Genomic DNA, 15,429 nt, shown 5'->3' with positions numbered 1-15,429 from the left:
CTTTCTGGGTTGCAGGGGTTGGGCCCCCGAGGGGGGGGAGACGAACATGGGGTGGGTTATTTATTTATTTTTATTTTTAATAACTTTTTTAAATTAATTATTATTTTAATAATTACAAAATATTAAATGATTTTTTTTTTTAGTTTTTAATAATATTTTTTTAGTTTTTTAATAGAAAGAGTGTCACGTCAGCATTTAACGGAGGAATTGACAGACAACTGACGGAAGACATGACATTATAACAAATTCGAAGATACGGTATGACATTGAAACTTTTTAAAGACAAGGTATGGAACTATTAATGACCCAATAATTGAGGTAGTTCTGTGTAATTTACCAAAAAAAAAATTATAAAATAGGGAAGATGATTTGATCGGTACTTTGATACCGATTCTCCTTGAAGAAAGTCCCTAGAACTCTAGCGACAATATCCAGATTTAGTCGCTAACTTCATACCGATCTCTCCTTTTCAATTTATTTATTTGTTTTGTTAATTTTTATTTTATTTCTCTTACCATAACAACAAACTATCATATTGCATCACTTTTTTATGCAAATTTCTCTTGTGGGTGACATGGTTAATGTTTCCAAGATAAACAATATATATTCACTTATATTATAACACATTCATGAATTACAGCACCTAACTATACTCCAATCTTTTCAAGTTGTGGGGTTTTTTTTTTGCTATCGTTTGGGGTCCATATTGTTTATCCAAAGTTAGAATATCAGGCTCAAATCATACTAGAAAATTTATAACATTGAGCCTGATACTTTTTTCTTTGGCCAAAAAAAAAATAATAATAAATAAAAGAATATCAGCTCAATATTATAAATTTTCTAGTATGAATTGATGTATATGTCGATATCCTGCATGGTTGTTGGATTGTTGGTACATCTAAACTTTTCATTCTTTCGATGTATATATTTGATATATATACACAGGATCAAATAGCTGATATTTGTACCAAGTCTCTCTCTCTAAGCCCAGGTTCTTGCTTCTGAGAGACAAACTTCAACTGAGAGTTCCACAATTTCGTTTGAGGGGAGATATGAAGGATAAAAATGTAACTACACCTACAAGAGATAATGCTTAGAGGTTAAGGAATCTTAGTTTGTTTTGGAGGTTTTCTTTTTTTGTTAGTTGTGATAGCTTTTGTATAAATACCTAAAGTGTAATGTTATTCATTTTATCAATGGAAAAATACTTTTCCTAATAGAGAATATAACAATATATGTCTCTACCCAATTCAATTGGGACTCATTCCTTTCTCATGTTGTATAATTAATCTGCGTATTATAATATATGTGTAAAGCGCCGGTGTCATAAAATAATATATGTGTAAAGATTGGACAAATAAGGAAATTTCTTGTTGAGTTACATACTTTCTTATACGTTTCTAGGGAGGGGGAGTATTGTTCATCTATCTCAAATATGTGTCCTGGATAACCCAAAGCCTCAATAGTTAACTCTTGGTCTTCCAATTGAGTGTCGGTTGTCATAAAATAATCATGCAACATACGCAAGTGGTTAAAATATGTAGCCACGAGCAATAAGTTTGAAACATCACCACATTATTTTTGTCAATGGAACATCACCACCAGTTTATTTTTCAACTTTAAAAATCAACAAGGAAGAAAAAAATTCAATGAAAAAAAATATTATAAAATAGAGAAGATGATATGATCGATACTTTCGTTCCGATTATCTTTGAACAGAGTCCCTAGAACACTAGCAACAACATCCAAGCTACGTCGCTAACTTCATACCAATTGCCCTTTTCAATTTATTTATTTATTTTGTTAATTTTTTTTATATTTCGCTTACCATAATAACAAACTATCATATTACATCACTTTTTTATGCAAATTTCTCTTGTGGGTGACATGGTTAATGTTTCCAATATAAACAATATAGAATCACTTATATTATAATACATCCATGAATTACAGCACCTAACCGTACTCCAATCTTTTCAAGTTGTGGGTTTTTTTCTTCTATCTTTTGGGGTCCATATTGTTTATCCAGACTTAGAATATCAAGCTCAAATCATACTAGAAATTTTATAACATTGAGCTTGACATTTTTTTCTTTGGCTAAAAAAAAAAAAAAGAAAAGAAAGAAGAATCTCAGCTCAATATTATAAATTTTCTAGTATGAATTGATGTATATGTCGATATCTTGCATGGTTGTTGGATTGTTGGTACATCTAAACTCTTCATTCTATCGATATATATATATTTGATATATATACATCGAAACATTCATTATTTTTGTACAAAGCACAATTTTTTTTGGTAGTGCTATTTAACACTTTTTTTTTTATTTCACACAATCCTCAATTTTCGATTATAAAATGAAAAAAAATCAATAAATAAAAATTAACAAAAGTACATAAAAATAAAAAAAGAGTGAGAACTTTCCTTTTGTTTTTTTTTTTTTTTTATTCCAAACAAGTTCAACACTTTAAATTCATCATTTTCCGTACAATCTACAGGCCGTGGCCAAAAACCTTTGCCCACCCAAAAAAACCCCGGTTCGCAATACCAGCGCGTGATTGCCATCTTCGCAACAGGCAAAACTATCCGACACACCACGCGCTTATTTAAATGATAAAAAGAAAATTTAAATTAAATAAAAAAATAGGATAACAAAAGGTGGAGGAGGAAAAACGCCGAAGCCCAAAACCAGAGGAATTTTATTTTATAGCGCTTCGTTCCGTTCGACGAACCGCCATGGTTGCGATCGCCGTTTCGCGACGCACAGAGAGCCTCTCTGCAATTGGATCGCGTTAAATCTGTACAGTTAGGGTTAGGGTTAAGTTATAAAAAGGGGATTTTTGACGCCGACGACGCAGTAGGAACTAGGGTTTCGAATCTGAGAGAGCTGCAGGGGTTTTAGATTTCGATTGGAACCCGAAATTGTTGACCTGAATTAGATACTGTGACTAAAATTTGGAATCGAAGCAGGAAAAGAAGGGTTCTTGGGGATTTCGTTTAACATGCGGGGATTGCACAAAACGAAAAGGATTTCTTGGGCTTCAGATGTTAATCTTTGTCAGGTAAAGAATGCATTTTTCAATGACCCAATCTGATGATAATAAGCGATTCAGTAGTTTCTGTTCGTTGAATACGAAATGAGCTCGAAAAGAATCAGCTATCTGAACTTCTGTGGATTGTGTTATTTTGTTTGATATGTATTCATATGTATTGGTTTGCTATGATGTGTAGTTATATGCTGCATCGTTTTAGTTGATGAATTGTTAGAAAATGTATGTTAAAGTTCTCCACTTTTGGTAATCGTTTCGTTCGTTTGAAGTGATTCTGTGTCGAATTGCATTGCATGTCTATGATAAGTTGGTCTCAGTGTCATCTGACAATTGACAAAGATTGATGGAGAAAGAAAGCCTTTTTCTGAATTTGTATGACTTAAATGTTGGAATTTGTTGCATCTGCAGCTCGTACAGTCCTGTGTTTTCTTGTGAAATTGGTATTGTGTATTCATGAAAAGCAGAATATGAAGTGATGAAATAAGGTTACCCTTTTAGCTTAATCTACTTTCCACCTTTTCGTAAAGCTGTAAATTTTGAAAGGGTAAAGTTCGAAGTTTTTGTCTTGGTGCTGTTTGATGAATTAATCAATTGGAACAGTGGTAAGCACAACCATTGGAACACTTAATGATCTTTAGGGCGAGAATGACCATTGAACGCCAAATCCATATCTACATCGTTGCAGCAATCCATCATTGTTTGAGAAAAAAGTGGCTTAAAGCTTATGAAGAAGAAAGTGAGATTAGATACAAATGGATTCTTGTGTACAAATACCAACATTGAAACTTTTTATGAAGAATTCGTAAGTTGGTGGCCCGTTCTTCAATATAATTTCAAAAGAGGATAATATGCAATGAGGTTTAAAATGAATATACATGTAAATGAATGCGAAAATCACAAGCTAATTGTTAAACTAGTTTTCACTGAATTTGGAGCAACTTTGAGAATGTTGATTGATAACTGGCCATGCTGGGAATAAAAGGGGATAATAAGAAATATATGCAAGTTAGATATTTTTGAGGAATTATAAGGTTATTGGTCTTTTGCAACCGCGACTTCTCACCTGAGAAGTGTTCTCATTTCCTGCTAAAAAGGTTCTACAAGAACCATAGAATAGTGGGGTGATTGTAGTTTCCTAGTGTTTGATAAAGATGAATGGAATAAGCGTTATCATAAACCTGGTCATGTTGTGTAGCACTTTGTTGAATAGCTTTATTTGGATTAGTGACTGACTTTTCTAAAACCATCAGAGAAAGGCCAAAAACTTGAGTTTCTTGTTTTGTCAAGGTTTTTTGACTGGCGTGTATTTGAATACGGTGGCCACTTCTGCATTTCTCTTTTTGAATTGATTGCATTTGGTTGTCTACCGTAGTTGTGTTCATGAATGGTTTGTTATTGTTGTGTGATACTTTGTCATTACAAATTATGTGAAAGGTTCTTGTGTTTGAGAAAGGTTGAATCATTTCATTAGGGAACTTCTATTTCAAATTTCTTGGTTCTATTGTTAATAGAGTTTAATGTGTCATTGCATAAACATGAAGTTAAGCTACTCAGAAGTGTCTTCTTTGTTATTTTCTTTCTAAAGTTGTTCCTTTTCTTTTTGTTTGAAGAGGAGAATAAGCCCAAGACTTGGGCCGCTTCCAACATGGGAGGGCCATATCATAAGGATAACTTCCACATTATCTGCTGGGGCATGCAAAGCTATCAAAGCTAAAGGCTTGTTGGGGTCTTGGGTGTGCATCCGGATAGCATTAATATCACCTCCCAGAGTGTGATATGTGATGCATCTTTTGTCGTCTTTTTTTTATTTTTTATTTTAATGGCAAGTGCGGGTTTTTTATTCAACCTTGTCTTAAATATTTAGTCAAAGGTCACTCTCAAACTATCAAACCATGTTCAGAGGATTCCTATCTCTTTGATACAACATCAATAATTCTGTTAAAGCCATCTAGAGTTTACTGTGATGTCTGCCACTTCTTGACTCCTAAGACGCTGTTTAATTATTGGATGAACTTGCTCGTATTAGTGTTGCCCGAAATAAGTTTGTTTTAAGAAGTGGGTTGTCTAGTTCATTGCCCTATATAGTTAGCAAAATCCTCCTTGCTAAATCTGATTTTTGTTGAGCTATATACGAATTGATGTGTCCAGTACAATCTCGAATAAACTGATTACAAGTGACCGGGTGGAGATGGACATGGGAGGATTAAATGCAGTGATATGTAGTCACGTTAATCTCTAGTATAGTTTAATTGATTTTCTATGATCTTTATTTCTTCTATCTGTGCATTTTTTCTTTTTCACTTCTATTTTCATAATTTGCTTTAGGATTTCAGTCGTGTTATTATTTAAAGGAGAAGTTATGCCAAAGATTTCTGAAGTTTCCCTGTGCATCTAAGCTCAGCATTCTGAAGAAGTTTGTGGAAAATGATGATCGACAATGTTGATATATTAATGTTAGTTTAAATGGTTATCGTACTGATGCTTCTCTGTTAAACAGGTAAAGCTGTTTCTCTTGGAGGAATCTCCTTCGCAAGTTGGGCTGAGCGCTCAAGATCACCTCCAAGCAAAGGCATCTTGGCCATCACATTCATCTGGAACAGGCTCAGATGACACTCTACCCCCTGGATTTGAGGGAGCTCATCCGGCAAATCAGCCGCAGATTGACTTGTCTCAAATTCCTTTGATCAAATGGAGATGCCCTCCTAAGGTAAAGTACACCTTAGGCTTGGGATTTTAATCTTGACCAATATACCTTGTTTCAATAGCATGTATGCCTTGAAAAATACTGAATATTAGTTAATACATATTTTTCGAATTATACTAAATTTTAACAGGTTGTACTAAACTTCACTTGGCAAGTGGTTTCTGGGGAGGAAAGCAAAGAGATGGAGATTCAAAATCAGAGAGAGATAAGAGTACTGGAAGCTGTTTATCCACGGCCATCTGCCATTCCTTCAAAGTTCGTCACTTTGCTTTCTACAATTTTGGATTTAAGTTCCACCCACCCATGAATTGAACAGTATTTCTTTTTCTGTGTACAGCCCCTCTGTTTTGGCAGATGTTGAAGACTCTAGTCATACTGGTGGGCAACCTCTTATCATACCTATTACTCCTATTGAAGACGAAGATGCAGGAGGTGAAACATCATCTGAATCCGTGGAAGCGTTTAACATTTCCACAAGCTCGCAGTCCTTTCTATCCGTTCAGGGAATTTCGGCTCCATCTCAAAACAATATTCCTAACAATGGAAACCACATACCTGCAACACTTGGAATGCCTACTGCAGCAGAACCTGATGTTGTAGCTGCTGCCCTTGGTGCAATTGTGAATAACAATGAGCACGGAAATATGATTGATCATGAATTGCTCATTAAGATTCTCAGCAACCCAAAAATGATTGAGAAATTGGTTACAGATCAACAACCAATAACAAGGCCACCCCAAATGGGCCTATCAGATTCATCTCACATGATCAGGACAGAAATCAGCACACCTTCATCAAGTGGACATTTCTATCCCCCACCAAACGTTGCTGGAATGGGACATTTTCCTGATGCACGACTACCTCCTCCTGCATCAATTTCAGTTCATTCTTCGCCTTCTGTTGGACCACCTCCACTAGCAAAGGACATCAACTATTATAAAAGCTTGATTCAACAACATGGAGGAGACAGGCAGGACAACTTTCCACCATTTGGAAACCGACATAGCGATCATTCATCTGTAAACCAAGAATCCAATAATAACTACAAACCAAGAGATTCAAAGCCTAAGAATATGAAGCCTTGCATATACTTCAACAGTGCAAGGGGATGCAACAAAGGAGCAAATTGCACATTCCAGCATGATGCATCGTCCCAGCCACGAGGTGGTAGTGTGCCGGAGGTGCACAAGACAAAGAGAATGAAAATGGATAGGGAGATTAGCAGTTAGTGTAGCTACTACTACTTCCTGTGTGTACATCTTTCAATTGCGGAGCCTCCTAGTGTGGCTCAAAATTGCCTTTTGAGCTAGATTTTGTCAAAATTTGTTTAATTTATGTTGTTATACCCACCCTAAGAGTTTTTCCGATCGACTGCGGCAACCTCTTTCTCCATATACAGGTGCTCAACGTAACTCCTTGCTGATCAGTTGTGGCCAAATCTTCTGCAGAATTATTGAAATTTCGAAAATTATACGTTCTCGGTTTCTATACAATTTTTTCTTCCTCTTCAGAATGTTCCAATTTTGCAATATTTGTGTTTGGTGCGGATGTGTATCAAGTAAGAATCGTAATTTCCTATCCAACTTGCACCCAACACCTCCAAAGAAGGAAAATTCTTGCTGTAAGAGAGAAAATTAGAGTTTGTGCTAATTAAACGAAGTCTTGATTTTTGGAAAGCTTAATTAAGTCGAACAATTTTATCGAGTTTTTCTTGAACCACGTCATCATTTGGTATCCCATTTTACAGAACCGGATCCCAATAATCTAAGCTCAAGGATCATTTGATCCGGATAGTTGAAATTTGATCCAACCGTTACAATTATTATAACTTTAGAGGAGTCATCTGTTTGTAGTCGTTAGATCAAATTTCAATGATCGGATTATTTGATTATTAAGCTTAGATTATTGGGATCTGAAGGGATCCGGTTCCCATTTTACGCTCTTTACACGTTACAATCGCAGCCGACAAAGTCCTGATTCCTAGACAAGTTAACACTGTCTTAACTTCACAAATCACTCTCTAATCCCACTTGACAATTCTTTAATCCTCCTCTCCACCACTCCCCACTGAGTGAGTGTTTGTTCATTCAAATCACTCCCCAAATCTCATTCACTCACACCGCCAAGATGGGCTCCGTTTCTCTCAAGATCGGCGACGGAACCGCCAGATTCCGAAGAGCGTCGCTCTGTTCCTCCGCCGTCAACCTCCTCATGCTCTTCTCTGTCATCACTACCAACCTCTTCGCCCTCTACGCCTTCACATCCGCCCCGAAAGACCACCAAACGTACCACCTCCTCCACCACACCCAGAAGAACATCTCCCTCATCTCCGAGCAGGTCGGTCTGATCCTCCGCGAGATCGATTCGTCGCAAAAGAAGCTTGCCCAGATGGAAAAGGAGCTCCTTGGATACAAAAGCATCGATCTTTCGAAACCCAATGTCGCGAACGAGCTCAAAGTCTTCCTCCAGCACCACCAGCTCCCTCTCGGAAAAGATTCGAAAACCGGGATCACGGAAATGGTGGCTTCCGTCGGCCATTCCTGCGAGAAATCCGCTGACTTGCTTTCACAGTACATGAACTACAAGGTCTCCGGGCCCTGCCCCGATGATTGGAACCTTGCCCAGAAGCTGATTCTGCGGGGATGCGAGCCTCTGCCGCGACGGAGGTGCTTTGCCAAGACGGTTCCTAAGGTGGGTTTAAACCCTTTACCGATTTCGCTTTGGAAACCTGTTAGTGATAAGATTGTGAGTTGGAGTGGCCTTGGATGCAAGAAATTTGAATGCTTGAATGCTAAGAAATTGAATAGGGATTGCGTTGGTTGTTTCGATTTGATTAACGGGTCCGAAAGCCAGAGATATGTTAAGGCTAGGAGCAAAAATGATTTCCTCATTGATGATGTTTTAGCTTTAGGGAGTGGAGGAATCAGAATAGGTTTTGATATTGGAGGTGGGTCTGGTACCTTTGCTGCTAGAATGGCAGAAAGGAACATGACTGTGATCACCAACACATTGAATATCGAAGCCCCGTTTAGCGAATTCATAGCAGCAAGAGGGCTTTTCCCTCTTTTTTTGAGCTTAGATCATAGGTTTCCTTTCTATGATAATGTGTTCGATTTGGTTCATGCCGCTAGTGGATTGGATGTTGCGGGAAAACCGGAAAAGTTTGAGTTCTTGATGTTTGACATCGACCGCATTTTGAGGCCTGGAGGTTTGTTTTGGTTGGACAACTTTTATGGCTCCGATGATGAAAAGAAGAGGGATTTAACCAGATTGATCGAGCGGTTTGGATATAAAAAGCTGAAATGGGTTGTCGGGGAGAAGGCGGGGGCAGCAGGGTCAGGCAAATCAGAGATCTATTTGTCTGCCGTTTTGCAGAAACCAGTTAGAGTATGATGACCAGGTACTTCTCGCAAGAAACTGCATTAGTTAGCAAAAATTTGATGTTCTATATGCTTCCTCGCACGCAATTTGTGCAGGTTCATTGCTTTTTAACATCCTCGTGATATTCCTTCAACATTGCAATAAGAGCAGGTGGTAGAAAATGGAATCGGTTCTGTAATTTGTAAGCTATCGTATCTATTATTTTGTACTTCAGGGAGTATTAGTTATTCTGTTCCCTAGACAATGAATTGTTAGGAAGTGAAAAAATCATAGTGTATTCTTAAATGTATAACGGCATTGATATTTGATTCATTTTACCATTCAAAGATGCATGCTCTTCTGAATAATTTAGCCATCTATCCCAGTTTAGCCGAGGAACGCTTTCGATGTTTATCTGCATCAATTGCTTCTGCATTATAAACTCGTTCGTGTTTAGCGGATGATATAGAAGTTTTAAGAAGCACAAAAGTTTCCATTACACTATTAAAGTACCCTTCTAGTTTCACTTCCTGCTAATTAATGTCAGGTATTAGTACATCAAACCTCGCCTAGAACACAAAAGCTAAAGTACATTAGCACCCACATCAACTTGCCTAGCACTGCATCCTAGTTGCAAACCCTAACGTGCAACCTGCCTGGACCATTGTGCGCGATTGTAGCTGCAGTGGCGGCCATTTTAGGGACGGCCACCTTCGGACATGGTGCTATTCATCCCTTGCATTGCAGCACTGTTCAGAAGCTTCATGCCTTCTTCGCTCATCTGCTGAACTTCCGTAGGCGAAAGGATTCTGATGCAGCGAACACAACCAACAAATTCCCTGCAAAAATTTTAACAAATGACAGCGATCAAAGTTGAGTTGAAGTACCAGTACAATCTTTCAACACAAATTTATAGCAGAAGTTTTGGTTTGCTTACTCCCAAGGATCATCCCCGACGAGTAGAACGTCGCTCTCATAATCTACATAAACCAATTTCCACCCTGAACCTCTTGGATCATTTAGCAGCCCTTCCAATCCGAACATGCATTCGATTGCAGAGCATAGTTCTTCGTAGTTTTTGAAATTAGTAACATCAATTGACCGCCCAACAGAACCCGTCTTTTGAACCTGCCAACCAAAACCAAACTCATCACTCTAGGCTCGGCGTGAGAGATATACCTAATCAAAATCGTTACAATAGAAGATTCAATTCGATAAAATTGCTTACCTTCGTGTAGGTTCGCATGGGTGCAACCACCGGATGCCACGAACTGTTCTGCAGTAGACTGCTCTCATCAAGTTCTACATTGCTCGAGGATGTACCGCCTGAGGCGTCTGCCAGGTCTTGCCTAGAGAAAGCCTGAGAGTCTCCAAGGCTCGCCGAGGTAATCTGCGACTGAAGATCCTGGCTTGAGCTCAAGTTTTTAACCAAACAATCCGAAGAATTCTGGAAGTTGGCATTCTTCAGTGTAGAGAAGTCATCGAGTATAGTGCTTGAGACACAAGGGTCAACGACAGTACTTAAGCCGCTACCAACATCGACGTTCGGACAACCGTAGATCCCACTTTGATTGTTGCTCTCATCCGACAAATCTCTCAGGCTGCTTGAATTAATGAGGCTATTATCCCACATGTCCTGACCGATTGAAGTTAGGGAGGAAGTATTTGCGTCAGTTAAAACAGTTGAAGAATCTGGTAAACCAAACGCAGACAAAGCCCCCGGTGATGTGAGTGCCCCGGAAAAGGGTTGGCAAGAAGAGTAAAACATGCATTCATCATTGTCTAGGAATGGAAGTGAACTGTTCATGCCATTGAAATCCGAATGAGGTAAATCAGTTTGTTGAGAGTGGTAGAGTAGTGAATCCAAGGGCTGCGTAGGCCGCGGGCTAGTTTGTAGTTGCGCTGAACTGGTGTTTTGGTTGGCAAATGTCAGCTGATTCATAATGTTATAGGGACTCGCAAACCCTGCAACTAATTTATCCTCGATGCCTTGCCCTGCTGAACTCAACTGACTTAACTGATCTGCAGAAAGTTCAGGTTCTGATTTCGTCTTCTCAGTGCTACTTCCAACTGGTGCTTGGCTTCCAAACTTGGCTACGGTGTTCAGATTTCCCGGTGGAATTCCATGAAATGGTGCATTCGCGTTTACGCCATCAGCTGGATTCTTTTGGTTGATTTTGGCCTGCATAGCCTTCATATCTACTGAATCTACATTAGCAGCTGATTCCTGCTGTAGAGTAGCTAATGTTCCGGCATGATTAACAAGTTGAGGTTTCATTAGCATATTGACTAGCTGTTCCGAACATAGATTTGAAATCTGGTATGGAAAAGAGTTCCCGTTTCCAATCTCAGGAACCCGGATGAATGATCTTTTGGTCATATTTCCCCATTCGGCTTCTGCTCCTGTTAGCGCCAAAACAGTAGTAAGAAAAACATTTACAGAGTTGCCTGCTGGAAAACAGAAGAAAGTAAAACTTACCCAAGAATCCAGAGTGCATCGGTCTTTTAAGACTCGAAGTCAGAGAAGGAAATATGAAAAGACTTTCCGGAGTTTCGATTTCCCATGAACTAACCCTGTTCTGTTTATCACAACACCCTGGCTCATCCCACTCTACCTGAAGATTTCGCCATTTCGAACCAGGCCATCTCAGCGGATCTAAATCACTAATTCCAACTATCGTACCCATATATCTGCAGAGATCATCGAAAATGTTAACCTCCCTCCGCCCATTAAAGTGATGAACACACCATTATCGTGTTGATAACGTAGTTATTGTATTACACAGAACATATTGAAACCAGCTGCATTCTTTGACCATTGAAAATATTAAGAAAAGTACTTGGATTCCGTAACAAGTTACCAACGATGTTATCCATTACCTGCGCTTGCCCGACTCCTCTGTCTCGAACATCATTCCAAACCTCATGCCAATCGAGAGCTGTGTCCCAAATACAGCCCTTTGGAATGTGGCCAAAGGTATGACAAATTCTGAAGGGCATGCCCTACGGTTGAGTAGAAATAGCAGTCAAGAAAATATCCCCAAAAAAGACATGAAATATGAACAGGGAAACGAATACACATCATGCGGACCTTGGATTGTAGAATATAGTGAATGGACTCCGATTAGCTGCAGCATGAGCCGCAGCAGCAAGGACACCAATGTGCATGCTATCAGCAGATAGAACTGATGACGGCAATGTTGTTTGCTGACGATTTGCTCGTCTCACACCGATCAATAGCTGTGACTTCTCATCCCTTGTGATAGTGAGAAAAAAAATGGTCAATCAGACAACAGTGGTAGCATCACAACGTAAACTATCTGCGAGGGTTTGGCGAACATAGCACCATAGCTTAAGATGTAACTCCGATGTACCTGATAAATAGAACGGAATCCCCTGCTCTAAGCCTCTTTGCACCAACAAACAAACTCCATCCAGTTGTGAGAAGGTGTCGTTTCGGCTGCCCTACATAGATGGACAAAAACAGGATATACTCAAAAAATCGAAATCCAACGAATCGCTGGCAGATGCATGTAATATTAAACTGGAGATACTTCGACAGAGAGAAAACACTATATATAGTTAAAAACTCGAACACTATATCTTCCAGAACCAATAAGTTGAATTCAACTACATATTACAGCATGAAGTAGAAACGAATACTTCAGCATTCTCACCGCGATAAATGTGGCGAAATGTCCAGGTATTATCGTGCAAGTCTCGGACAACAAGTTCTTGGGTTGGTGGTTGCATTGTGAAATCCTGGCATAAATTACAAGCAAAATGTAAATCCACATCCTCCTCTGATTAAAATTTCCCAATACAAAAATGGGTAGACAAAATAAAGGAAAAAAAACCCTCACCAGGGGAGGAAAGAGCTTTTCTGCTGCCCTACGCGGCACGGAGAATCCCCCGTGTGTGCTTGTGTCACTTGCAGTCAAAGTTTTGCAGAAAAACTCAGATGGATGTTTACTAGGCTTCATTCCATAGTCTGGTACCGGGAAGACATCCCTTTCCTGACCGAACGACAAATTATTCGTCACATCATATTATCGAACTTAAATTGTTAACAACAGATGAAAATGTGACAAATTTAAGAATTACAATAGTAATCAAACTTACAGAGCTCACTGGTTTAAGGCTCATTTGTGCATAGATTTCGTCGGTTTCTTTGTCTGCCTATTGGAAACATAAATCACGGTTTAAAATCATTGTTTTTTCCGACTTCGTTGACAGTATGCTCCTATGTATAGAAAACAAGTGACAATCTGCTAAAATACATACATGCAGTGTAACATTTTGAACTTGGCATAGCAACTGCGAAGGGAGATTGGGATAGTTCGGAATTTGTGAGGTTGCCGTTCTTTTCGTCGAAACCGCCACCTACATTTCAGCAGCAAAACCCTCATCAGTTTCCTCAAATACCAAGGACCAAACAGAAAGACATCAAAATTGCAGATATTCGGACAACAATTTGAAACCTGTTCGCTATGTCCTTGGGGGAAGTAGTACGAGAGACTCCCAACCTGCGGCAAGCAAACAAGCGGGCCGGCGCAGGCGTGCCATAGCTCCGAATTTATAGCCTTCCGGGTCCCTGAAACAAACCAAAGACACAATCCTTAACAAACTTCCGACAAAAATTGATGAAAATGCCGTTTAATTAAGGCAACATTAAAAGGGTACGTTGAAAGATTCAAACTTTTTGAAATCAAAAAGGAAGAACAAACAAACCAGAGTGGTCCTGCAGCTCTTTCAGCAGCTTCATCTCATCAAGCAAGCATCCAGTTTTGAGCTTCTCCTCCACGGAAACCATCATTTCTCTTGCGGATTTCTCAGTATTTTACCCCAAATATTTGAACTTTAACATGTTTAATGCAAAACCCAGAACCCCAAATCAAGAAATCTCTTACTTTTTCATCTGAAAATCCAAGGAATTGAGTAACCCATTTGTGAGAATCCCATGAGAAAACAAACAATCCAATCCAATCCAATCCAGTCCAGTCCAATGATGGAAGGGGAACAAAAGCAGAAGAGGAGTACCCCCACAGGACAGTCCAGAGTAGAACCAAAATCAAGGAACAAAAACTGCACAAAGGCACTGCCAAGGATCTTTTTTATCAACTAGTGGGGCTTTAATTTGGCACAAACCAAGACCCATCAGTTCCTTTCATCCAAGCACGCGGACCAAAGCTTGGGTTTTTGAGAGCACCTACTCTCTCTCTCTCTGTCCTCCTTCTCCCACTCCTAATCGAGTGCTTGTTTTTACCCTCCAAAAGAAACCGACCTTTCGATGAACCCACTAGTTCTACACACCCTCTCTCTCCCTTCCTCCCTCCTCTCTCCTCTCTCCTCTCTCCTCTCTCTTGTTTTTCCTTTCGTTTGCTTTGAAACTGGAAAGAGTGTATGCATGCTCCAATCCTACGCACACACTTTTCTGTATAGGGTGATTCCGTTGCAGCTTTAAACTGTGCTGCAAAAATAATAATACATAATAATAGCGTTGTATTGTTTTTATGATTTTTTATGGCATTTTCGTTGAAATGTGAGTAATAAAGAAATGGGGAAAAAGCAGAGCAAGGCTAGGTGAACACGAAAACAGTATAGGACTGGTTGACTACAGTAATCTCTTCTTGTACGCAGATACAGTGTGTGAGTTTTTGCATTATTGGTTCAGAACGTTTCAATTAGTACGTTATGCACTGTGCAATAAGTCTTTTTTGAACTACTAAGGAGAAATATTTACATGTTCTATGGGTGGACAATATTAAGCAAGAATATTAAAACGCATGACATTGTATCCATGGCTTGAATTAATATGTGTGCTCCAAGAGACGGAACTTATGAGAGAGAATTGGGAAGAGTAAAGAGAACGAGCAAGAGATAAAGAGAAAAGGAAGAAATTTGAAAAGAAAGGAGAGAGAGACGAGGAAAAAGAAAAGTGGAGCCCACATAAACTTATCTTTGGGCTATCAGGCTTGTTATGTTTGTCAAACCTGATAGCCCTTTGGCCGACTGACAAAGCGAATAAGGATTAATCTGATGTTGACTTGAATTTAGCTTGCTTGTTAGAGACAGTTTTTTAGCTTTTTTTTTTTTTTTTGTTATATTTTTACTTTTGAGCATTTAGCACTCCATTAGAGATGGCTTAAAAATGCATAATTACTCATCTTTAATTTGATATTAATAATGCAGAATAAATAGGTATTATTTTAATGCCTTAACTTTTTATCTCAACCTTATATTGTGTCCAAAAACAACTGACCGACTATAAATCGTTGATCACCAATTAGAGAAGGAGCAGATTTTTATCTAGAC

The 15,429-nt window shown here is 38.8% G+C and overlaps 3 protein-coding genes across 6 annotated transcripts; 2 read left to right on the top strand and 1 right to left on the bottom strand.

The window, feature by feature from the left end:
* Window positions 1-2,651: 2,651 nt before the first annotated feature.
* LOC103941556 (zinc finger CCCH domain-containing protein 6) lies at window positions 2,652-7,103 on the top strand. 3 transcript variants are annotated; one of them, XM_048577490.1, is made up of 5 exons: window positions 2,652-3,062; window positions 4,661-4,783; window positions 5,548-5,757; window positions 5,885-6,009; window positions 6,092-7,103. In XM_048577490.1, the coding sequence occupies exons 1-5, from the start codon at window positions 3,003-3,005 to the stop codon at window positions 6,981-6,983; spliced, it is 1,410 nt and encodes a 469-aa protein (XP_048433447.1). In that variant the 5' UTR covers window positions 2,652-3,002; the 3' UTR covers window positions 6,984-7,103. The 3 variants fall into 3 exon arrangements, with proteins under 3 accessions (XP_048433447.1, XP_009350042.2, XP_048433458.1); XM_048577501.1 differs by having other exon boundaries at window positions 3,037-3,062; window positions 4,661-4,872; XM_009351767.2 differs by lacking the exon at window positions 4,661-4,783.
* Window positions 7,104-7,705: 602 nt separating this feature from the next.
* Window positions 7,706-9,463, top strand: LOC103941557 (probable methyltransferase At1g29790). Its single transcript, XM_009351769.3, has one exon. The coding sequence runs from the start codon at window positions 7,882-7,884 to the stop codon at window positions 9,145-9,147; it is 1,266 nt and encodes a 421-aa protein (XP_009350044.2). The 5' UTR covers window positions 7,706-7,881; the 3' UTR covers window positions 9,148-9,463.
* Window positions 9,464-9,580: 117 nt separating this feature from the next.
* Window positions 9,581-14,636, bottom strand: LOC103927986 (auxin response factor 5). 2 transcript variants are annotated; one of them, XM_048577474.1, is made up of 14 exons: window positions 14,025-14,636; window positions 13,846-13,934; window positions 13,596-13,708; window positions 13,399-13,497; window positions 13,237-13,293; window positions 12,978-13,130; window positions 12,792-12,876; window positions 12,489-12,579; window positions 12,206-12,370; window positions 11,995-12,117; window positions 11,594-11,805; window positions 10,343-11,517; window positions 10,052-10,242; window positions 9,581-9,953 (listed from the first exon to the last, which is right to left on the bottom strand). In XM_048577474.1, exons 1-14 carry the CDS (start codon window positions 14,030-14,032, stop codon window positions 9,812-9,814), a joined length of 2,703 nt encoding a protein of 900 aa, XP_048433431.1. In that variant the 5' UTR covers window positions 14,033-14,636; the 3' UTR covers window positions 9,581-9,811. The 2 variants fall into 2 exon arrangements, with proteins under 2 accessions (XP_048433431.1, XP_048433436.1); XM_048577479.1 differs by having other exon boundaries at window positions 13,846-14,634.
* Between the last annotated feature and the right edge of the window lie 793 nt (window positions 14,637-15,429).

This window comes from the organism of the source record quoted next, unplaced genomic scaffold, assembly GCF_019419815.1.
Source record: "Pyrus x bretschneideri cultivar Hongxiangsu unplaced genomic scaffold, Pyrus_bretschneideri_v1 Contig1, whole genome shotgun sequence".
Lineage (NCBI taxonomy): Eukaryota > Viridiplantae > Streptophyta > Magnoliopsida > Rosales > Rosaceae > Pyrus > Pyrus x bretschneideri.
Note: the sequence above shows the minus strand (reverse complement) of the source record. Positions and strands in the feature narration are given on the sequence as shown.